Source organism: Ambystoma mexicanum, chromosome 6p, assembly GCF_040938575.1.
Source record: "Ambystoma mexicanum isolate Mex_15411 chromosome 6p, UKY_AmexF1_1, whole genome shotgun sequence".
NCBI lineage: Eukaryota > Metazoa > Chordata > Amphibia > Caudata > Ambystomatidae > Ambystoma > Ambystoma mexicanum.
The window spans coordinates 1,090,508,857-1,090,532,533 of NC_090935.1; the positions used below are offsets into that span (position 1 = coordinate 1,090,508,857).

General features: G+C 50.5%; 1 protein-coding gene across 1 annotated transcript in view; it reads right to left on the reverse strand.

Annotated features, from left to right (window-relative positions):
- The window catches only part of HSD17B3 (hydroxysteroid 17-beta dehydrogenase 3), a 1,348,454-nt gene that overhangs the window by 166,464 nt on the left and 1,158,313 nt on the right, over window positions 1-23,677 (reverse strand). Inside the window, exons 7-8 of the mRNA XM_069625697.1 lie at window positions 4,711-4,745; window positions 844-925 (exon numbers count right to left, since the gene is read on the reverse strand). Coding sequence (XP_069481798.1) covers window positions 844-925; window positions 4,711-4,745 — 117 coding nt within the window. The remainder of the gene's footprint in view (window positions 1-843; window positions 926-4,710; window positions 4,746-23,677) is intronic.

The window sequence follows — 23,677 nt, forward strand, 5'->3', positions numbered from 1 at the left end:
CCCCGGCCTTGCATGCGCATGCTCGCTTGGGAACAAAAGTGCCAAGGGAAACTGTCTTTCCCTTTAACAGTTCAGGCCAGCCCAGGAGCACTCCCTCAGCTGCAACAAGCAGCCAAGGGAGCGCTTGGTGCTTCCTGTGGGTCGGCATGGCTCATCCATGATGGGCGAGCATGCACGTGGGTCGGCGCCCCCTCTCCCATTATGAATGAGCCTCCCCTGTGTCTTTCTTCATGCGCCTTGACAACCGTCACGCTGACTATTTGTATTAGTCCACCCATTTTCCAACCTCATCCACCTCTCTCGTCAACATCCGCACTCGCTGACCCATTCTATCTGGCCGTCCATATTTTATGTTTTGCACATCAATAATTTAAATGTATTTATTTATTATGCATTTGTAAGGTGCTTATGCATCAATAATTTGTGTTTCAAAGCGCCCACAGGGCAAAGGGGCGGGAACATGGGAACAAAGGCAAAGAACATACTGCTGAGCAGGAAAGGGCGGTCCTACTAGGCCTTGTGAGCATTCAGAGCGTGCAAGTGTAGGGAGAGAGTGCAGGGACAGGAAAGGGGGAAGTACTAGGCGTTCCACAGAGGGAAGTGCCAGGGGGGGCAGTAGAGTGCAGCAGGAAGTGCCTGGCAGAGAGCGCTTGGTACAGAGTGATCACCTGCCAATAATAAGTGTTTTGCCATTATACTCTTTCAGTGATTGAAGGTGCACCGATACAAATAAATAATTTTACATTTGTTTTAATGCAGTGTTTGTTTAAGGTAAAGTGTACAAAGTGATTGTAGGAACATTTTGGGTATCTCATGGTTATGACTTTCAGGGAAATGACTTACTTTAGACGCACAATATGCGCTGTATAGTGGGCACGGGTAGCTCGCCACACCGGATGAAATATTAAGTATAAGTCCTCTTCTCCTGAAATATAAAAACATGAGCAACAAATAAATGCAAACAAAAGAAGAAAGTCATGAACCTGTGCAGCTCAATAGACGCTGGTCTTCTTATGATAAAGCAAAGTCTTTTGGTCAAGTTAAGTAATCACGAAGCTACAATTACAAACATAATGAAATGAAAGGGAAACGTTTAATATTGTGGCTTGCGCCCAATGTTTTTTTTACCAGAAACTGGGAAAGTTACTCACCTTAGTGGCTACTGTACATCTAGTGTCGAGTCCCCTATCCTCCATATTTCTGGGAAATTCCATCCTATGGGACAGGAATGAAGTGTTTTTGTAAGGTGTCCTTATTCATTTTTACACGGAGCCCGGAGCATGCGCGACCCCAGGCCCGGCACGTCGTTCCCTACTTTTGGGCATTGCCTCTCAGTCCTTTTCCAGCAGCCGAGGTCAGCCATGACTGAAAGCTAAGGCATTTTAGGGGAATGGAGGAAAGGAGACTCTGGACTACGGGTACAAAAAGGTGTTTCATCACCAGATTAGAAATAGAAAAACATTGCTCCTTCGACTTCAGGTAGGTCCCCGACGCTGATAAGTATGTCCTGCAGGGCTCTACCCTATTGCCAGAGGTACCTAGACTCTAAACAATCAGACACCATCCAGTGAAGCGATTAGGGTCTTGTTGTGCCTTTCTAGGATCTAAGGGCAACATTTGAGTAACTTGCTTTTGTACTGGGCCCTTGTGAAGTCTTTCTCTGCTGCCTCCACCACAATCTGCATGTTGTCCTCTAAAAGACCCAGATGCCTTAAGGACCTGCCCTCCGGTACCATGTCCAACAGTTGTGGGAGGGGTGCTGGATCTGCTCATCTTCCTGCAATTGCAAGTTAGAGGTTCAAGGAGGAAGCTCGAGGACCGCCTGGACAGGTTTACCAGGACCAAGAACCAGAACCTGGCTGGCTCCCAGGTAGCCATGAAAATGAGTGAGCATGCCACAGCTTCCTGGAACTTCCAACGGGCCCAGTGAAACATTAGAAGAGGAGGAAAGGCAAACGCCTCCATCCCATCCACGTGATCTCCAGAACATCCCCCAGAGAACTGCCTCTCAGGCCCTCTCTGGAGGCATAGTACTGACATTGTCTGTTTGTGACAGTGATGAACAAATCCACCTGCAGAAACGCCCAAGTGGAATAAGATTCAGGACCACTTGCTGGTTGAATTGCTACTCATGATTACCTTCTGCTTGGTGTCAGAGGTGATCCGCTTCTGTACGTACGGATTGCTCCTGGAAGTTGCATCAACTGCAGCCAGATGCAATGATGAATATCTGCACCACCAGGGAGGTGAGTTGTCCTGTCTGGGTGCCCCTGCTTGTTAATATAGAAGATCAAAACCAAGTTGCCTATTCCTATGGAAATCAACTTGTTTTGAATATTGGGCAGAAAAGCCTTCAGCGTAATCACATTTAGTTCCTGAAATTGATATGCTGGACCAGACCCGCTGAGGACCACAAGGATGAAAATCCACAGGTGCTTCATGGTGGCCCCCAACCAAGAAGAGTGGAATCCGTGGTGCTAGCCAGCTGTTCAGATGGCCCTAAAAAGATACTTGCTCCCTGTGTCAGATTGTGTGTGTTGAACCACTAATTGAAGTCCTGATGTAACTCCAGTGGAATGGGGATTGATCGGGATTGGTCATTCAGAACTTGCGACCGGGCCTCTATCAGGACTCGTTGGGTTTTGCACATATTGACTCTGGCCAGAGGTACTGCCTGGAAACATGAAGCCATGAGGCCCAGGAGCCTCTGGAACACCACACGTTAATGCTGGAGTCTCTTAAGAAAATAAAGCACATTTGTTAATATGTTATGTTATATCGTATCTGTAAAGTTCTGACTGCCATTGTTATGGTTTCAAAGTGCTGTGGTGGATGAAGGCCCTTTGGAAGACAGTAGTCTGTGCAAACATGAAAATAGAAAAGGCATTACATCGAATGTGAAGAGTAATTAGTGTTCAGTCACTATTCAATTACTAGCCTAGTTTAAAAACATTATAAAAATCATGCATTGCATTGTGTTCAGGTGCAGAGATGAATGGTATGTCACTAACGATGTGAAAGCCGGACCAAATGTTCCGTGGACTCAGCTGTATTCTATTGGTTACAGCGCAAGAGCGGAATGGGTATTAGAACTAGTCTATCAAACTCTAAGACATTTCTCTATCCATAATACTTTCTGACATCAGAAATCAGACCTCAGAAATACCCTCATGGCGAGTATCCATAGCCTATGGAGATCGAGGCTGTCAAAATTGACTTCTCCCAGTTTACTGACAGGCCCAGGTCCACAGTAGATACAGAAGGTGCCAGAGTTGCGCTACTGCCACCTCCACAGTCCGAGCACTCACCAGCACAGTCATCCAGGTATGGGTATACATGGGCACCTATGAGGAAGACTAAGGTTGCACCACCACCATCATTTTCGAGGACCTCCTGGGTGCAGAACTCAGGCCAAACGGAAGCATCTGATACCAAAAATCGAATTCCCTCAACAAAGAAAAAACACTGAAATACTGAAATCTGTGGTGCGGGTGGCAGATTAGGATATGTAAGTACTCATCCTTCAGATACACCATGCAGATACAGTCTCCCTGCCACAGAGCAGATCAGATCTGTGCCGGAGTGATCATCTCGAACTTCGCTAGGGGAAAATGCTGGTTGAATTCTGCCAAATCCCAAATAATGCTCTGGTCCGCTTGGTTCAACATTGGCACCATAAACAGCTCGGAGTAAAACACTTGGCACCTCTCTGAATTTGGCAACTCCTGTATGATTCTCATCTCGATACGTTTTGGAGATTTAGGGTGATCCTAACTGCTTAAACGGAAGACTGGAGGGGGGAGGAAGGTGTTGGGGCAGTTGGAATCCCCTTCTGGCCACCAATATCAGCCAAGGGTCTGATTCATGGTCCTCCAGGTCTTGATGTGATGGGGAATCCTGCCTCCCACCCAAGTACCGTGGGACCAAGCCACACCATTACGTATTTGCCTTCTAAACTGCCAAAGAGCATGAACCTGCTGAGCAAGCTGGGACAGAGAAAAACGTCTACCCGAAGTCTTCTGCTGTTTTTTCTCTGAATGCTTCATGATCTCTCTTGCCTTGAGTTCCTGGAACCTGTAAAACCCCGAAAAAGGGTGGCAATGTATTTCCAGCCTGAAGCTGCCCCAAGTCTTCATAGTGGCTGGCTTGGTCAGCACTGATAATGGGCCTCATCACGAGTTGGGCGGTATCCCGGCTGGGATACCGCCCAGCTGTATTTGTGTTACTGCCCGCCCGTCTGGCGGTATTACCACTGGATCACAGGTTGAGTGTTAAACATAATTGCCCATTCCCTATTGGGTTGATTGGACACAATGGGGAATTTATGGTGCAATTACCTCCGGTGGTATTACCGCACTGTATTTGCGGCAAAAATCAGCATTTTTCTGCTGTGTTTAACCCCAGCTTTGAGGTGGGGGTAAACAGCCATACTCATGATTGAGCAGACCCTTAAATGTGGCTGCAATAGCGTTACAGCCGCATTTAAGGGCTACTGCCCAACTCGTGATGAGGCCCAACGTCTTCATTTTGTCTCACCAGCCAGTGACCTGTGATAATTTAAACTTTGTATTACTGAGTTAGTAAACATTTCATGAATAAGAGTCAGTCTTGCTCTCAATAGAGTCTCTAGTCCATCCCAGGAAATGTATAATTTTCAACAGGATCAACCAAGACAACAATAACACATGAAAAGAAAAACGTATCCCAAACCTTTTTTCCATTTGTCCCAAAATCATCCTTGTCATCTGTGAAAGAAAAGAGTCAATGTTACTGAAAGATGAAGCTCAATAGCTGACAAGCGACTAAGGAAAAATTCAACAATGAATAGCTAAAAAGCTATAGCATCTACACAGATGGTTTATACTCATAAATGGGTCAACAGAATTCCAGTCAACAGTAGAAATAAAAGCAGGAAGGAATACAGTAAGATGAAGACAAACTGGAAGAAGTGTTCTTCTCAAAATCCCTGAATGGAATGTCTCCAGGCATAGATGATCGCTGCTGGGAGTGGCACCCCTAGGAAGGCCTGTCTTCCCGCTTTTAGGGTGCAAGCCCTGAGCATGGCAAGCAATCTAATCACCGAAGGTGGAGGGGCATGCAAATCAGTTGCATGAGGGGTTAATGTATATTCCATGTTGATCTGCTGGAGTATCACACTGAAGATGCACCGATTCGAATGGTTTTTATTAAACAGACGGTGGTCATAGGCCTACGGTGCATACAGAGGAAAGCACTTTGCTAGGGGGATAGGGTAGTACCCCAATGTAACACACACAGTCGATCTAACGCAATGTAGAGCTTTGATAAAGAATGTAAATGTGCTGTGGGGGAGGAGAATAGATTTGTAGCAAGATAAAGTATTACAAAACCCATTGAGAGTCAAAGGGATGCAGACTATTGGAAAGGAACACTGATTGTGTGGGAAAAGGACATCCATTGAAAAACCTAGCCATCATGGTATTTAAGGGATATTAGCACCAAGACCATTAGAAGACATTATGGGCCTTATTACGAGTATGGAGGTAGCCATGCCGCTTTTAGCAGCATGGCTATCCCAAACCGGGTACCGGGTCCGGCTTCCAGAAATGAGGAATTACCAAGGGAGACCTTGGAGGGCCCCGTAATTCCCTTTCCTGGGACCTTTCCTGGGATCAGGACCCGGTACATCCCCATTCCCACTTGAGCCCCCATAGGGCTCAATGGGAATGGGGAGGATGCTAACAAGGGGCCCGTTAATGACGAGCCCCTTGTTAGCATCCTGGTCTGCTAGCGGGTCCCGCTAAGGACGCCTGGTTTTACCAGATGTCCTTAGCAGGACCCGGAAGCAGACCTCGTAATGAGGCGGTAGAGGGTTAATGGCGCCGGCAGCTCTACCGGCGCCTTTAACCCTCTACCGCCTTCCTCATAATGAGACCCATTGGCTAAGATGCCTTATACTTTGAGGAATGTTGGCACTTTGACCATTAAGCCCGTTTGGCACTATTGCCAGAAGTGGGACATTGGTACTGAGGCAAATGGGCTGGGCCAGTCTTTACATCAGGCCGTGCAGGTGACTGCCTGCCGTGCCAGCTTCCAGGGGGCACCACTGCCAGCAGTCCGAGAGCCCTCCAAGGGGATCCAACACCTCTGCCGTCATGATGATGCTGCTGCTGCTGCTTCTTTTAATTTCATAACGTTAACTTAAGTTACTGTAGGTTATCAGGGGGCCTCAAAATCAGACTCAGTCTGAGCACTGACCGTCTGCATGCCTGCTGCTGCTCTCCAGCAAAGCCAGGCTAGCACCACGTGCTTGTGATCCTAGCAAGTAGCAACATTTGTTGCTTATCGGTTCACTTCCCTGGGCGGCCAGGCCTGACCACATGTGCCTCCCTCCTCAGTGCATGGACTGCAGTGACAGGGCTGGCAGTGGCTGGGGTGTGTGTTCAGTTGGTGGACACTCTAAACTTGCCATCACTGCCAAATCGCCGATCAGGCTCGGAGGATCAAGGCCCAGCCACCCAGGCATAAGACCAGCAGATCCAGGAGGCAGGCAGGGGCCCCGGCAGAGAAGGCCAAGCAGCGAGGGAGAAGCCGCCTGTGTGCCTGCCAAGATTGACATAACTGTGTTATTGGGTAAGAGTTTGTACCCCACGATACGGCCGGATCCCTCAGTGCCACTGCCTTCCGTTGCATTGGTATGATGATGAGCGCATGATGTGTGGATGGATGCACCACGAATCTCTGAGGGCACATCATCAACTTAAGGGGTTGCTCCCCATCCCAACAATTACACGGTGTGCCAGTGCCACTTGCCACTTGTTAGCAACAGTTGAGCACCAAACAAAAAACATACTCGGCCAGCAGTATGTATCTATAAGCTGATACAACGCAGCTGAAATGGAACATAACCACTGCAGGACACAGTGCCTTTAGAGCCCACCTTCCTACTACACACCGGACAATAAGCGCTTTAAAGGTGTTAACAGCCACTACTCGATGGGACGGACGGACAGCGTGTAGATGGAGACAGACACAGGCATTGAAAAGTACTGAAAAGTACATCTTTTCCTGAGTTGTGCTGCTGCATGCTGGCCTGGTCTACTTCCACGCCGCCGCCGGTACCAGCGGGCCAGGCTGTCAGGGAAAGCTAGCGTAGCAAGTTCCGGAAGCTGTAGACCGAGCGCGCCAGAGACAGAGAGACTAGAGGAGGAGACATTGCATGAACTACGGCACACAGAGCCCACCCGTCTTAAGGGGGCGTGTCGTGTTATACTCAAGGTGTATTTTTGCAGCCTAACCCTTACCTGCGTGTTTCCAAACGTAAATTACACCGTTGGGATTTGAAAATGGGCACACTATAACTCTGATTGACGTTGAACCAGCTAATCGACAGCACACAAAATAAGAGCTGAAGCGCAGCTCGACAGTTTGCTACTGAGGCATGATGCAGCAGACACGGACCAATCATTTTAAAGACATTCTGAGGCTATTTGATTGCCTCAAAGTGCAGCCTTTGTAATCCAGTTCACATGGGCTTGTACAGGCAAATCGCTCTCCTGAAGGAAAGAGGGGAAAGAGTGCATCGGAGGCATACAGTGCTTTCCAAGTGTCTTTGCTTTATGTCGGTAGAGAAGGTGCCTTTTACACCTGCTCTGGAATCTCTGGCTTTTAACAGCAGCCTGAGCGGCCTGGCTCTAAAGCTGGCTGTCTCAGAGGTATGCAAGGACAGCCCACTCACAGTGAGGAGCTCAGACCTTCTCATTACACAAAAAGGTGACTTCTCATGGTCTTCCAAAATCATGTATGTTCCTGCACGTTTCTCTGACATCCATTTTAGTTTTTATCCTGTGTTGTGCTTTAGGAGTCAGAGAACTATGGGATACAGTGTGCCCAGTTGTTTTTTAGTGTGATTCCACAACAGGCAACACTTGGCATATGGGGTCAGTGGTTGGTATAGGATGGAAAATCCTGTTATGTAGCTTGAGTTCCTAGCCATATGATGGCACAGCGTTGCAATTGATGGGATTAAAACAATACCTGGTCAATGGTTGAGCCTATTTATTTATGATTTATAAAGCGCAGACTATGGCTCGAAAGCATCAATGCGCTGAGAGGGATGCAGTTTGCAGAGAAAAAAACAAGAAAAAACCCACAGCCTAGTGAACAACAAGAGAACCAAAAAGATGGGTTTCTAACAGCTTCCTAAAGGGTAGATATGCAGACTGGACTATCAGATGGAGAGGCAGAGCGTTCCATAGGGTGGGGGCCAATACTGAAACAGATCGACCACCTAAGCGCCTATTCACAACATTTGTAGCATACCATTTTTGTTGTTGTCATTTTGGAGGGGGGAGACAATGATGGTTCCCGCCTGGGGTGCAATAGAGTGTCAGACCAGCCCTGCAAATGGGAACATCGACTCTTGGGCCAGCAGCGAAGCTTTGGCTCCGATGCCAACAGGGACATTGGCATTGTGGCCAGTGAGGAAGATTGGCACTAGGACAAGAAGGGCACACTTATGTCTAGGACAGTGGGTGCCTTTGGGACAACAGTTTCAGAAGGATACAGCAATTTCAGAAATGGGACGGCGCTTCCAAATAGGTAGCTATTTTAAACAGGAAATCGGTTTCTTGTTAATGTTAAAGGCATTTATATGGCGCATCCTCACCAACAGAGTTGGTCTCCAGGCGCTCAGGCGGATCTGTAGCAAGAGGGGGAGTGGGAGGGGGGTTAGGTAAGTCGGGTGAAGAGGGGGATGGCGAGTGAGAACAGTGGTGTGCTGGTGGTCGGCTTCAGTGCGGTTTTCACTGTGCGCTGAGCTTTGGTGTAAGTATCGAATCGGAACGAGGCCTCGTGTGCTGTTGGTGCATTTTATGTGTTGTTTGCATGGAGAAAGGTACGACTTTTAAAGAAGGGTGCCACATTCCAAACGGGGAAGCCTTTTCAGAAGAAAGCGGAACTTTGAGGTTGAGGCACGACTTTCATTGGCAGTCAGCAAGTCCAGGGGTGGAACTATGTTTCCTGAAAAAGGAAACACAGGTACAGATAGAATCCTAAGAGGATATTATGCCATCCAGTCCGTATAGCAGGTGAGCCACTGGGCCAGTGGGAGGGGGACTTAGGAACCAACGTCAGCTTCTGACAGACAATGGCCCTCATTCCGAGTATGGTGGTAGTCCTGGCGCTATTTGCGCCATGACTGCCTCCCATACCGGTACCGACTCCGGTTTGGTTCAATGGGGACTTACCGGTCCATTCCGACCCTGGAGGGAACGGTAAGCCCCCATTTACCAAACCATTCCCCATTCCCATTTGAGCCTCCACAGGGCTCAATTGGAATGGGGAGGGCGCAAATAACGGGCCAGCGTATGCCAAGCCCGTTATTTGCAGCCAGGTCCCGTAACGGGTCCCGTCCTTAACACCTGGTCAAACCAGGCATTAAGGAAGGGACCCACTAAGGGACCTCGTAGTAGGGCGGTAAGGGATTACTGGCACTGGTCTCCTTACCGGTGCCCGGTATCCCTTACCGCCTTACTCGGAATGAGGGCCAATGTATCCTGAGCTCAACAAAGGCAGGGGCAGTCGTTCTACCCAGTTTCCACAGGTTGCTCCAAATGTTTTCACAAGGTCTGTGGACTCGAAGCGGGACCTAGTGAGCGGGAGCCTACTTTGGAAAAATGCCTGGCCTAGCACATGGGTGGGAGAGAGGGTTCTGGGAGAGACCCCCTGATTGGGAACCCATCACATGGACAACACGAGGGGCACTCAGAAAGGGAAGGACAGGCAACTTCATCCGCGCACTGTATGTGCTGCAGCTATTCCATAGCATGTAGGGGACATTGGCACAGCCAGTGTTGTATGTACCTAGTCATATGTGAAGCATGCTTACACTCTGGTCGCTGCTCGCACAGTAGCTATTCTGCAGCCAGTGCTGGTGCAAGGGTTAATGCTACCCAAAGTGAAGTGGCATTTGGTGCTATCCCCCTTTGCAATGGGGTCCGAGTTCATGTTTTAGGGCCACCTTTGAGCCCCTCTGACGCCCTGGTGCTGGCGCTCCGGGCAACGTCCTAGAATGCATTAAATGTAGTAGTGGTCCTGCCTGTAGCATGTAAAGGCAGCATATAATGTCCCTGCTGCAGCCTGCCTGCATGTAAGGGTGGCTTGCACTTCCCACATATGTCTGCTCTGCAGCATGTGAGAGAAGATTCCCCGGTCCCTGCCCGTGTTCTACCTGCTCCGCAGCGTGCAGGAGAGGATTCCCCTGTCCCTCCCCGTGTTCTACCTGCTCCGCAGCGTGCGAGAGAGGATTCCCCTGTCCCTCCCCGTGTTCGACCTGCTCCTCAGCGTGCGAGAGAGGATTCCCCTGTTCCTGCCCGTGTTCTACCTGCTCCGCAGCATGCGAGAGAGGATTCCCCTGTTCCTGCCCGTGTTCTACCTGCTCTGCAGCATGTGAGAGAAGATTCCCCGGTCCCTGCACGTGTTCTACCTGCTCCGCAGAGTGTGAGAGAAGATTCCCCGGTCCCTGCACGTGTTCTACCTGCTCCGCAGCATGTGAGAGAGGATTCCCCTGTTCCTGCCTGTGTTCTACCTGCTCCGCAGCATGTGAGAGAGGATTCCCCTGTTCCTGCCTGTGTTCTACCTGCTCCGCAGCGTGCAGGAGAGGATTCCCCTGTCCCTGCCCATGTTGTACCTGCTCTGCAGTGTGTGAGAGAAGATTCCCCTGTCCCAGCCCATGTTCTACCTGCTCTGTAGTGTGTGAGAGAAGATTCCCTTGTCCCTGCCCATGTTCTACCTGCTCAGCAGCGTGCGAGAGAAAATTTCCCTGTCCCTGCCCATGTTCTACCTGCTCTGCAGCATGTGAGAGAAGATTCCCCTGTTCGTGCCCATGCTCTACCTGCTCTGCACCGTGCGAGAGAGGATTCCCCTGTCCCTCCCCGTGTTCTACCTGCTCCGCAGCGTGCGAGAGAGGATTCCCCTGTTCCTGCCCGTGTTCTACCTGCTCCGCAGCGTGCGAGAGAGGATTCCCCTGTTCCTGCCCGTGTTCTACCTGCTCTGCAGCATGTGAGAGAAGATTCCCCGGTCCCTGCACATGTTCTACCTGCTCCGCAGAGTGTGAGAGAAGATTCCCCGGTCCCTGCACGTGTTCTACCTGCTCCGCAGCGTGCGAGAGAGGATTCCCCTGTCCCTGCCCGTGTTCTACCTGCTCTGCAGCATGTGAGAGAGGATTCCCCTGTTCCTGCACGTGTTCTACCTGCTCCGCAGCGTGCAGGAGAGGATTCCCCTGTCCCTGCCCATGTTGTACCTGCTCTGCAGCATGTGAGAGAAGATTCCCCTGTTCCAGCCCATGTTCTACCTGCTCTGTAGTGTGTGAGAGAAGATTCCCTTGTCCCTGCCCATGTTCTACCTGCTCAGCAGCGTGCGAGAGAAAATTCCCCTGTCCGTGCCCATGTTCTACCTGCTCTGCAGCGTGCAAGAGAAGATTCCCCTGTCCCAGCCCATGTTCTACCTGCTCTGTAGTGTGTGAGAGAAGATTCCCCTGTTCCTGCCCATGTTCTACCTGCTCCGCAGCGTGCGAGAGAGGATTCCCCTGTTCCTGCCCGTGTTCTACCTGCTCCGCAGCGTGCGAGAGAGGATTCCCCTGTTCCTGCCCGTGTTCTACCTGCTCTGCAGCATGTGAGAGAAGATTCCCCGGTCCCTGCACGTGTTCTACCTGCTCCGCAGAGTGTGAGAGAAGATTCCCCGGTCCCTGCACGTGTTCTACCTGCTCTGCAGCGTGCCAGAGAAGATTCCCTGTCCCTGCTGTGTTCTACCTGCTCCGCAGCGTGTGAGACAACATTCCCCGGTCCCTGCACGTGTTCTAGCTGCTCCACAGAGTGCGAGAAAGGATTCCCCTGTCCCTGTCCATGTTCTACCTCGTCTGCAGCGTGTGAGAGAAGATTCCCCTGTCCCTGCCCATGTTCTACCTGCTCTGCAGCGTGTGAGAGAAGATTCCCCTGTCCCTGCCCATGTTGTACCTGGTCTGCAGTGTATGAGAGAAGATTCCCCTGTCCCTTCCCATGTTCTACCTGCTCCGCAGCATGTGAGAGAAGATTCCCCTGTCCGTGCCCATGTTCTACCTGCTCCGCAGCGTGTGAGAGAAGATTCCCCTGTCCCTGCCCATTTTCTCTCTGCTCCGCAGCATGTGAGAGAAGATTCCCCCGTCCCTGCCCATGTTCCACTTGCTCCGCAGTGTGTGAGAGAAGATTCCCCTGTCCCTGCCTGTGTTCTACCTGCTTCGCAGTGTGTGAGAGAAGATTCCCCTGTCCCAGCCCATGTTCTACCTGCTCTGCAGCGTGTAAGAGAAGATGCCCCTGTCCCTGTCCATGTTCTACCTCGTCTGCAGCGTGTGAGAGAAGATTCCCCTGTCCCTGCCCATGTTCTACCTGCTCCGCAGCATGTGAGAGAAGATTCCCCTGTCCCTGCCCATGTTGTACCTGCTCTGCAGCGTGTGAGAGAAGATTCCCCTGTCCCTGCCCATGTTCTACCTGCTCCGCAGTGTGTGAGAGAAGATTCCCCTGTCCCTGCCCATGTTCCACTTGCTCCGCAGTGTGTGAGAGAAGATTCCCCTGTCCCTGCCTGTGTTCTACCTGCTTCCCAGCGAGTGAGAGAAGATTCCCCTGTGCCAGCCCATGTTCTACCTGCTCTGCAGCGTGTAAGAGAAGATGCCCCTGTCCCTGTCCATGTTCTACCTCGTCTGCAGCGTGTGAGAGAAGACTCCCCTGTCCCTGCCTGTGTTCTACCTGCTTCGCAGCATGTGAGAGAAGATTCCCCTGTCCCAGCCCACGTTCTACCTGCTCTGCAGCATGTAAGAGAAGATGCCCCTGTCCCTGTCCATGTTCTACCTCGTCTGCAGCGTGTGAGAGAAGATTCCCCTGTCCCTGCCCATGTTCTACCTGCTCCGCAGCATGTGAGAGAAGATTCCCCTGTCCCTGCCCATGTTGTACCTGCTCTGCAGAGTGTGAGAGAAGATTCCCCTGTCCCTGCCCATGTTCTACCTGCTCCGCAGTGTGTGAGAGAAGATTCCCCTGTCCCTGCCCATGTTCTACCTGCTCCACAGCGTGTGAGAGAAGATTCCCCTGTCCGTGCCCATGCTCTACCTGCTCTGCACCGTGTGAGAGAAGATTCCCCTGTACCTGCCTGTGTTCTATCTGCTACGCAGCATGTGAGAGAAGATTCCCCGGTCCCTGCACGTGTTCTACCTGCTCCGCATCATGTGAGAGAACATTCCCCTGTCGCTGCCTGTGTTCTACCTGCTTCGCAGCGTGTAAGAGAAGATGCCCCTGTCCCTGTCCATGTTCTACCTCGTCTGCCGCATGTGAGAGAAGATTCCCCTGTCCCTGCCCATGTTCTACCTGCTCTGCAGCATGCGATAGAAGATTCCCCTGTCCATGCCCATGTTCTACCTGCTCTGCAGCGTGTGAGAGAAGATTCCCCTATCCCTGCCCATGTTCTACCAGCTCCGCAGCGTGTGAGAGAAGATTCCCCAGTCCCTGCCCATGTTTTACCTTCTGCGCAGCGTGTGAGAGCAGATTCCCCTGTCCCTGCCCATTTTCACTCTGCTCCGCAGCATGTGAGAGAAGATTCCCCCATCCCTGCCCATGTTCTACCTGCTCCGCAGCATGTGAGAGAAGATTCCCCTGTCCCTGCCTGTGTTCTACCTGCTTCACAGCGTGTGAGAGAAGATTCCCCGGTCCCTGCACGTGTTCTACCCGCTCCGCATTGTGTGAGAGCAGATTCCCCTGTCCCTGCTCTACCTGCTGCGTAGCGTGTGAGAGCAGATTCCCCTGTCCCTGCTCTACCTGCTCTGCAGCGTGTGAGAGAGGATTCCCCTGTCCCTGTCCATGTTGTACCTGCTCTGAAGCATTTAAGAGAAGACTCCCCTGTCCCTGCCCATGTTGTACCTGGTCTGCAGCATGTGAGAGAAGTTTCCCCTGACCCTGCCCATGTTCTACCTGCTCCACAGCGTGTGAGAGAAGATCCCCCTGTCTGTGCCCATGTTCTACCTGCTCTGCAGCATGTGAGAGAGGATTCCCCTGTCCCTGCCCATGTTCTACCTGCTCTGAAGCATGTAAGAGAAGACTGCCCTTTCCCTACCCATGTTGTACCTGGTCTGCAGCATGTGAGAGAAGATTCCCCTGACCCTGCCCATGTTCTACCTGCTCTGAAGCATGTAAGAGAAGACTGCCCTGTCCCTACCCATGTTGTACCTGGTCTGCAGCATGTGAGAGAAGATTCCCCTGTCCCTGTCCATGTTCTACCTCGTCTGCAGCGTGTGAGAGAAGATTCCCCTGTCCCTGTCCATGTTCTACCTGCTCTGAAGCATGTAAGAGAAGACTCCCCTGTCCCTGCCCATGTTGTACCTGGTCTGCAGCATGTGAGAGAAGATTCCCCTGTCCCTGTCAATGTTCTACCTGCTCTGCAGCGTCTGAGAGAAGATTCCCCTGTCCCTGCCCATGTTGTACCTGGTCTGCAGCATGTGAGAGAAGATTCCCCTGTCCCTGTCCATGTTCATGTTCTACCTCGTCTGCAGCGTGTGAGAGAAGATTCCCCTGTCCCTGCCCATGTTGTACCTGGTCTGCAGCATGTGAGAGAAGATTCCCCTGTCCCTGTCCATGTTCTACCTGCTCTGCAGCGTCTGAGAGAAGACTCCCCTGTCCCTGCCCATGTTGTACCTGGTCTGCAGCATGTGAGAGAAGATTCCCCTGTCCCTGTCCATGTTCTACCTGCTCTGCAGCGTCTGAGAGAAGACTCCCCTGTCCCTGCCCATGTTGTACCTGGTCTGCAGCATGTGAGAGAAGATTCCCCTGACCCTGCCCATGTTCTACCTGCTCCACAGCGTGTGAGAGAAGATCCCCCTGTCTGTGCCCATGTTCTACCTGCTCTGCAGCATGTGAGAGAGGATTCCCCTGTCCCTGCCCATGTTCTACCTGCTCTGAAGCATGTAAGAGAAGACTGCCCTGTCCCTACCCATGTTGTACCTGGTCTGCAGCATGTGAGAGAAGATTCCCCTGACCCTGCCCATGTTCTACCTGCTCTGAAGCATGTAAGAGAAGACTGCCCTGTCCCTACCCATGTTGTACCTGTCTGCAGCATGTGAGAGAAGATTCCCCTGTCCCTGTCCATGTTCTACCTCGTCTGCAGCGTGTGAGAGAAGATTCCCCTGTCCCTGTCCATGTTCTACCTGCTCTGAAGCATGTAAGAGAAGACTCCCCTGTCCCTGCCCATGTTGTACCTGGTCTGCAGCATGTGAGAGAAGATTCCCCTGTCCCTGTCAATGTTCTACCCGCTCTGCAGCGTCTGAGAGAAGAGTCCCCTGTCCCTGCCCATGTTCTACCTGCTCCGCAGCGTGCGAGAGAGGATTCCCCTGTCCCTGCCCGTGTTCTACCTGCTCTGCAGCATGTGAGAGAGGATTCCCCTGTTCCTGGCCATGTTCTACCTGCTCCGCAGCGTGCAGGAGAGGATTCCCCTGTCCCTGCCCATGTTGTACCTGCTCTGCAGCATGTGAGAGAAGATTCCCCTGTCCCAGCCCATGTTCTACCTGCTCTGTAGTGTGTGAGAGAAGATTCCCTTGTCCCTGCCCATGTTCTACCTGCTCAGCAGCGTGCGAGAGAAAATTCCCCTGTCCCTGCCCATGTTCTACCTGCTCTGCAGCGTGCAAGAGAAGATTCCCCTGTCCCAGCCCATGTTCTACCTGCTCTGTAGTGTGTGAGAGAAGATTCCCCTGTTCCTGCCCGTGTTCTACCTGCTCCGCAGCGTGCGAGAGAGGATTCCCCTGTTCCTGCCCGTGTTCTACCTGCTCTGCAGCATGTGAGAGAAGATTCCCCGGTCCCTGCACGTGTTCTACCTGCTCCGCAGAGTGTGAGAGAAGATTCCCCGGTCCCTGCACGTGTTCTACCTGGTCTGCAGCATGTGAGAGAGGATTCCCCTGTTCCTGCCCGTGTTCTACCTGCTCCGCAGCGTGCAGGAGAGGATTCCCCTGTCCCTGCCCATGTTGTACCTGCTCTGCAGCGTGTGAGAGAAGATTCCCCTGTCCCAGCCCATGTTCTACCTGCTCTGTAGTGTGTGAGAGAAGATTCCCTTGTCCCTGCCCATGTTCTACCTGCTCAGCAGCGTGCGAGAGAAAATTCCCCTGTCCCTGCCCATGTTCTACCTGCTCTGCAGCGTGCCAGAGAAGATTCCCCTGTCCCTGCTGTGTTCTACCTGCTCCGCAGCGTGTGAGACAACATTCCCCGGTCCCTGCACGTGTTCTAGCTGCTCCGCAGCGTGCAAGAGAGGATTCCCCTGTCCCTGCCCGTGTTCTACCTGCTCAGCAGCGTGTGAGAGAAGATTCCACGGTCCCTGCATGTGTTCTACCTGCTCCACAGAGTGCGAGAAAGGATTCCCCTGTCCCTGTCCATGTTCTACCTCGTCTGCAGCGTGTGAGAGAAGATTCCCCTGTCCCTGCCCATGTTGTACCTGGTCTGCAGTGTATGAGAGAAGATTCCCCTGTCCCTTCCCATGTTCTACCTGCTCCGCAGCATGTGAGAGAAGATTCCCCTGTCCGTGCCCATGTTCTACCTGCTCCGCAGCGTGTGAGAGAAGATTTCCCTGTCCCTGCCCATTTTCTCTCTGCTCCGCAGCATGTGAGAGAAGATTCCCCCGTCCCTGCCCATGTTCCACTTGCTCCGCAGTGTGTGAGAGAAGATTCCCCTGTCCCTGCCTGTGTTCTTCCTGCTTCGCAGTGTGTGAGAGAAGATTCCCCTGTCCCAGCCCATGTTCTACCTGCTCTGCAGCGTGTAAGAGAAGATGCCCCTGTCCATGTTCTACCTCGTCTGCAGCGTGTGAGAGAAGATTCCCCTGTCCCTGCCCATGTTCTACCTGCTCCGCAGCATGTGAGAGAATATTCCCCTGTCCCTGGCCATGTTGTACCTGCTCTGCAGCGTGTGAGAGAAGATTCCCCTGTCCCTGCCCAAGTTCTACCTGCTCCGCAGTGTGTGAGAGAAGATTCCCCTGTCCCTGCCCATGTTCCACTTGCTCCGCAGTGTGTGAGAGAAGATTCCCCTGTCCCTGCCTGTGTTCTACCTGCTTCCCAGCGAGTGAGAGAAGATTCCCCTGTGCCAGCCCATGTTCTACCTGCTCTGCAGCGTGTAAGCGAAGATGCCCCTGTCCCTGCCTGTGTTCTACCTCGTCTGCAGCGTGTGAGAGAAGATTCCCCTGTCCCTGCCTGTGTTCTACCTGCTCTGCAGCATGTGAGAGAAGATTCCCCTGTCCCTGCCCATGTTGTATCTGCTCTGCAGAGTGTGAGAGAAGATTCCCCTGTCCCTGCCCATGTTCTACCTGCTCCGCAGTGTGTGAGAGAAGATTCCCCTGTCCCTGCCCATGTTCTACCTGCTCCACAGCGTGTGAGAGAAGATTCCCCTGTCCGTGCCCATGCTCTACCTGCTCTGCACCGTGTGAGAGAAGATTCCCCTGTACCTGCCTGTGTTCTATCTGCTACGCAGCATGTGAGAGAAGATTCCCCGGTCCCTGCACGTGTTCTACCTGCTCCGCATCATGTGAGAGAACATTCCCCTGTCGCCGCCTGTGTTCTACCTGCTTCGCAGCGTGTAAGAGAAGATGCCCCTGTCCCTGTCCATGTTCTACCTCGTCTGCCGCATGTGAGAGAAGGTTCCCCTGTCCCTGCCCATGTTCTACCTGCTCTGCAGCATGCGATAGAAGATTCCCCTGTCCATGCCCATGTTCTAACTGCTCTACAGTGTGTGAGAGAAGATTCCCCTGTCCCTGCCCATGTTCTACCAGCTCCGCAGCGTGTGAGAGAAGATTCCCCAGTCCCTGCCCATGTTTTACCTTCTGCGCAGCGTGTGAGAGCAGATTCCCCTGTCCCTGCCCATTTTCACTCTGCTTCGCAGCATGTGAGAGAAGATTCCCCCATCCCTGCCCATGTTCTACCTGCTCCGCAGCATGTGAGAGAAGATTCCCCTGTCCCTGCCTGTGTTCTACCTGCTCCGCAGCGTGTGAGAGAAGATTCCCCGGTCCCTGCACGTGTTCTACCCGCTCCGCATTGTGTGAGAGCAGATTCCCCTGTCCCTGCTCTACCTGCTGCGTAGCGTGTGAGAGCAGATTCCCCTGTCCCTGCTCTACCTGCTCTGCAGCGTGTGAGAGAGGATTCCCCTGTCCCTGTCCATGTTGTACCTGCTCTGAAGCATTTAAGAGAAGACTCCCCTGTCCCTGCCCATGTTGTACCTGGTCTGCAGCATGTGAGAGAAGATTCCCCTGACCCTGCCCATGTTCTACCTGCTCCACAGCGTGTGAGAGAAGATCCCCCTGTCTGTGCCCATGTTCTACCTGCTCTGCAGCATGTGAGAGAGGATTCCCCTGTCCCTGCCCATGTTCTACCTGCTCTGAAGCATGTAAGAGAAGACTGCCCTGTCCCTACCCATGTTGTACCTGGTCTGCAGCATGTGAGAGAAGATTCCCCTGACCCTGCCCATGTTCTACCTGCTCTGAAGCATGTAAGAGAAGACTGCCCTGTCCCTACCCATGTTGTACCTGGTCTGCAGCATGTGAGAGAAGATTCCCCTGTCCCTGTCCATGTTCTACCTCGTCTGCAGCGTGTGAGAGAAGATTCCCCTGTCCCTGTCCATGTTCTACCTGCTCTGAAGCATATAAGAGAAGACTCCCCTGTCCCTGCCCATGTTGTACCTGGTCTGCAGCATGTGAGAGAAGATTCCCCTGTCCCTGTCAATGTTCTACCTGCTCTGCAGCGTCTGAGAGAAGATTCCCCTGTCCCTGCCCATGTTGTACCTGGTCTGCAGCATGTGAGAGAAGATTCCCCTGTCCCTGTCCATGTTCTACCTCATCTGCAGCGTCTGAGAGAAGACTCCCCTGTCCCTGCCCATGTTGTACCTGGTCTGCAGCATGTGAGAGAAGATTCCCCTGTCCCTGTCCATGTTCTACCTCATCTGCAGCGTGTGAGAGAAGATTCCCCTGTCCCTGCCCATGTTGTACCTGGTCTGCGGCATGTGAGAGAAGATTCCCCTGTCCCTGTCCATGTTCTACCTGCTCTGCAGCGTCTGAGAGAAGACTCCCCTGTCCCTGCCCATGTTGTACCTGGTCTGCAGCATGTGAGAGAGGATTCCCCTGTCCCTGCAAAATAAGCTTGAACCACCATGGCTAGACCTTGCCTGTAGGCAAGAGAAGCGTACATTTCCTCATCTCTATCTGCCCTGCAGCATGCAAGGGTAGTCTGGGCTGCCCCTGCATATTCCATAGTACTGAGGTCAGTTTACAGTATCCCTGACTGTGCTTTGCCTCATCGGTATGTGATGGAGGCTTTTACTGCCCTGACTATGCAAGATTTGAGGGAGGATTGCACTGCCCCTCACCTTGTTGGACCTTCTTTACAGTGTGTTAAGAACGATGGCACTGTCCTGCTGTATATTGTCTTGTAGCAATGGAAGCTTGCACTGTGCCTGCTATATCTGCTTTGCAACATGTGATGGAGGGTTGCAGCGCCTATGCGTGTACTGCAACTGTTCTACTGTTCTGCAATCTTGCAAATCCTCTCCTGCACCTGTTCTGTAGCATGTGAGGAGGCCCAGCTTGCCTTTGCCCAACCTGTACATGTTCCTGTGCATTATCCTAGCCTGGACTGCACCTGCTAACATGTGAGGGAAACCTCCACTGCCATTGCTGTACCTGCTCTTCATGTGAGGGGAGTTTGCAATGCCTGTAATGTTTCAGTTTTACTTGCAGTTTTGCTGCATGTCATGCATCAGACCTAACTTAAATAACATTGAAACTAGACCTTCTACAAAGGAATGTAACGGACCACATAGCTCTGTTGTATGGCTATCGTTGTTCAACAAAAACACTAAACCCCTGTATGATTTACTTACCAACCTTCATAGGGACTTCAATTGCTACACTGATAAATCTCAGATTTTTTTTCAGCTTGAGAATAATCACATTGATAGCAACTTAAAACTGTCATCTACATGTGATTGTAAAGAGCTCTAACAGAAAACAAGATTGTAGGACCCCTCTCTTGGCCTACCTCTTCCCTCTGGCTACTCTTACTTCATCCCCTTCACATGCATGCTGACTTCAAAGGGACTCCAGTGGTCAGCACACATGTGAGTGTGACCTTTTTTTAATGTCAGTGCTGCCTTACAACACCAACTCCCAGGAGATCTCCTGGTGAGAGTTTTTGTGCCCAAGGTGGAAGTTGTTGCCCTTTCTGCAGGGGAGTCAAACGGCGGCAGCCTGGCCATTATTCCAAGTGGAAGCTGTGGCAATAGCCAGACCAGACACTAATACACATCAGTCCTGTCATAGATGGACCCTTCTCCCAGAGCTAACACTTTCATGATATCAAATTTCTGTGGCTGTATAATTGGGTGACCTTAGTAGCCACCATGCAGGGACCAGGCATGTCTTATATTTACAGATTTATGTGGCAACAGGTTAACTTATGTTGCACAATTATTCTAATTTTAATCAGATGTGCAGTCGGTTAAACATCAAAAAAACTCCCTGCAGGAGATTTGTGTTCCAGCTGCTATAAGGTTTGTATATGTGACCTTTCAACCTGCTTTGTGCCACTGCAGGGCTGGTACTGTAGATGTCAGGAAACTGGTAGAACAAAAGGCCCATCTATGCACTATCCTTTTGGCATGCACTATCCTTTTGGCATGTAGCTTTAAGAAAGGGGTGGTCTGATAAGCAGATTTATCTTTCAGAAACAGCATTACCTGCATCATTGATGTATCTAAAAAAACTGCTTGGGCTATCCTCCCCTAACCAGATACACTCTTCAATTGTGAGGACATGGTAGTTGGCATACTTCCAGTATGTGAAAACATCTGCCATCATTGTATTCAGTTGGGCGCACCAGTGCTTTATTGACAGCTTTGTGGATTTTTGGAAGGACATTGAATGCAGGTGTTCCTGGAAAACTTGATGTCAATAGTCTTCCAATCTTCCTGTGTTTTCAATGATCCAGTCATGGTCTCGTGTCTCTTGTAGGTTTGTAATGTGTGGCATGCATACCGATGTGGATTCACGTGCCTGAAATATGAATGTACATCTTGTAGTTGAGGTCTGGTCATTGCTTCACTGGATCCCCCACTTGTGGACCTTCCACTATACATGCTTGGCAATGACCAAGAACCGATTTCTTTCACTTTCTTGGGGAATCGCTGTGGACACGGATCCATCCAAAATAAATGAACCCAACCTGAGTCTAATGTATCCCTTGTTTTGTATTTTTTGTTTGCTATTGGTCTAGTTGCACATTCAAATCTTCCAGAATGTGCACCCTGAGTAAATGAGTCATTGTTTCAAATCACCTTGCCTGGTCTGGCCACTGTGTCTAACTATACCTGAAATGGCTATTGTTTCCAATCCTGCTTAATATGGGCGTGCCGGAGTGTGAGAGAAATTGAGTGTGTGAAGTCTTGTGATAGACTGCATCGACTGTAAAATAGCTCAGGGGCATACTTCTTTTTAGAGGTCTCACATTGGAATCCGAGCTTGCTCGACTTAACCTTTATCATTCCGAGGTTGATGCTTTGAGTTTCATTTAATTGAGTAGTAGAACCCCTACTTGCAGCACAATAACTAGGCACTATCTAATGCAGGAGCGCATACTGGATGTGCTGGATGGCATAGGTGGGGCGGTGCGAGGATGCCAAACTGGCTTTGACCACGCTTTTTCCAAGGGAAGTGTGACCTGCTGCTTTGTGCTCCCTGCACTCATCGGTCTGCCACAGGGCTATGCCAGAGAGTTGCGAAGCATTGGCCTAGACGCACCAGAAGTTGTTATGGAAGAAGGGTGTTATCCTTTTAAGTGCTGCGGACAAGTATGCTTGTCTTATTTGCATAGACATGCATAATAGCCGAGAAGTTAAAAGAATCTAGTGCGCAAGTGGCGCAGACCGCTTTTTCTCAGGAAGTGCTGTGGTAGATGAGAGCAGTCTCTTGTGAGCCCATCAGAAGACCAAATGAAGACACAATAGCATTCAGGCCAAGTCGAAATAATTAAACAATTAAATAATAAAACAAAAAAACAGCATACAGGAATGCTAGCTCTGGAAAGGTTAAGTGAATAGAAACCCCCATATCAAATGACATTCGTAATAGATAGAATTATAATACTTATAGAACGGTGCCGACATTTATGAACGATTCACCTAGTTCTTCAAACTCCTGTGATATGTGCACAGACAAGTTAGTTTTAAGTCATACATTAAACATGTAGAATTCGCAAGTTCAAGGCATTTCCTCTCATCTTTGAAAATTATAGACTCTTCCTGAAAATACAAGGGTTGGGGAGTGTGAAACTATCTGAAGGCTAGCATTGATCAGTAACAATGATTGTGATATCGTATGGCCCAGAATATCCATACTGATGCGCTGGGCCCAAGGTTAGTCGATGATAAAGTGTTTAGTGAAAATGTCCCAAGTTCTATGTTGGAGAATTTTGATCAAGGCGAAGCCATACAAACCATGCCAGTAGTTACCCGGCCTGGGACACTGCTTTGCCTGGTCTTCCGGGACCCCCAAAGATACTTACAACTTTTCAGAGGCTTTTGGACACCAATTTCCTAAGCAGAAAGGTAATATTATCAGTGGGAGTGTGAATATGCAAATTCAACACTCAGAAGGGGGCACACATATACGATAAAGAAGTAACGCAGTAACTGCAAAATAAATGTGCAGGGTGACGTCACGACGCAAAACGCACGCATATCACACCTATACTACAGCTAGTGTGTCTCATGTTAGGGAGTAGGATGCTGTGCAGGGAAGGACAGGCGCATAAGCGCCGAACTTATAAAGTGTTAATTAGCAGGTAACTAGGGATAGGGAAGCACGGCTGCCACGATACAGCAAAGTGCAATATTTTGATAGTTTGTTTAAAGTTCACTTCGAAGTTTAAGGGGTAGGTATATGAATGAATAATAGTTTGGCTATCTTTTAGTCAGGCCAGGGCAGACTAGACAAAAGCCATCCTTTATTATTTTAAAAGGCCACAGCTCACTGCGAAACTGAAGTTTTGCTGAGACTTGCAGAAGTGCCAGATCAGCTCACCAAGGGTGACACGGTATGCAGTGATGTTACCGAATAGATAAACACGAATGCAATTTTGGATGAACCGCAAACAACGGGAAAAAAATAACGAATTAAAGAAGGGTATTTAAATGTGGTTGGGAATGGGAAAAGTGGTTCAAGGGGTAGGGTAAACGTATTTTATAAAAGGGGGCTTAAGAGGGGGGACCCCCACAAAAACAATGAAAGACAAAATACCTTATTAATTTCCCTATGTTTTGGGTTCTTTAAAAAATTATTATTTATTTTATTTATTCGATAAAATCACATGTAACCAGGTGAGACACCAAGAAGCCCACAGCAGCTAATTAATTGTTGCAGAGGAGAAGTTTCAAGGCCGTTAGGCTGGGTACCTGGGCCTGGTAAAAGAGAATTAAATACGAGAAATTCTGTTTCACCAACGGTATCCAGTTCAGTTCTGTCTATCTAGAGCTGGCACAATGCAAGAGAGGAGACAGGGAGCAAACAGGTGCAGGGGGCAGAGGGATGTGGTGAAACATTCCGGGGATTGGGAGATGTTGTTGCAAACGATGTAGCAAGGCCCCTGACCTTGTTGCTGTGCCCTCAT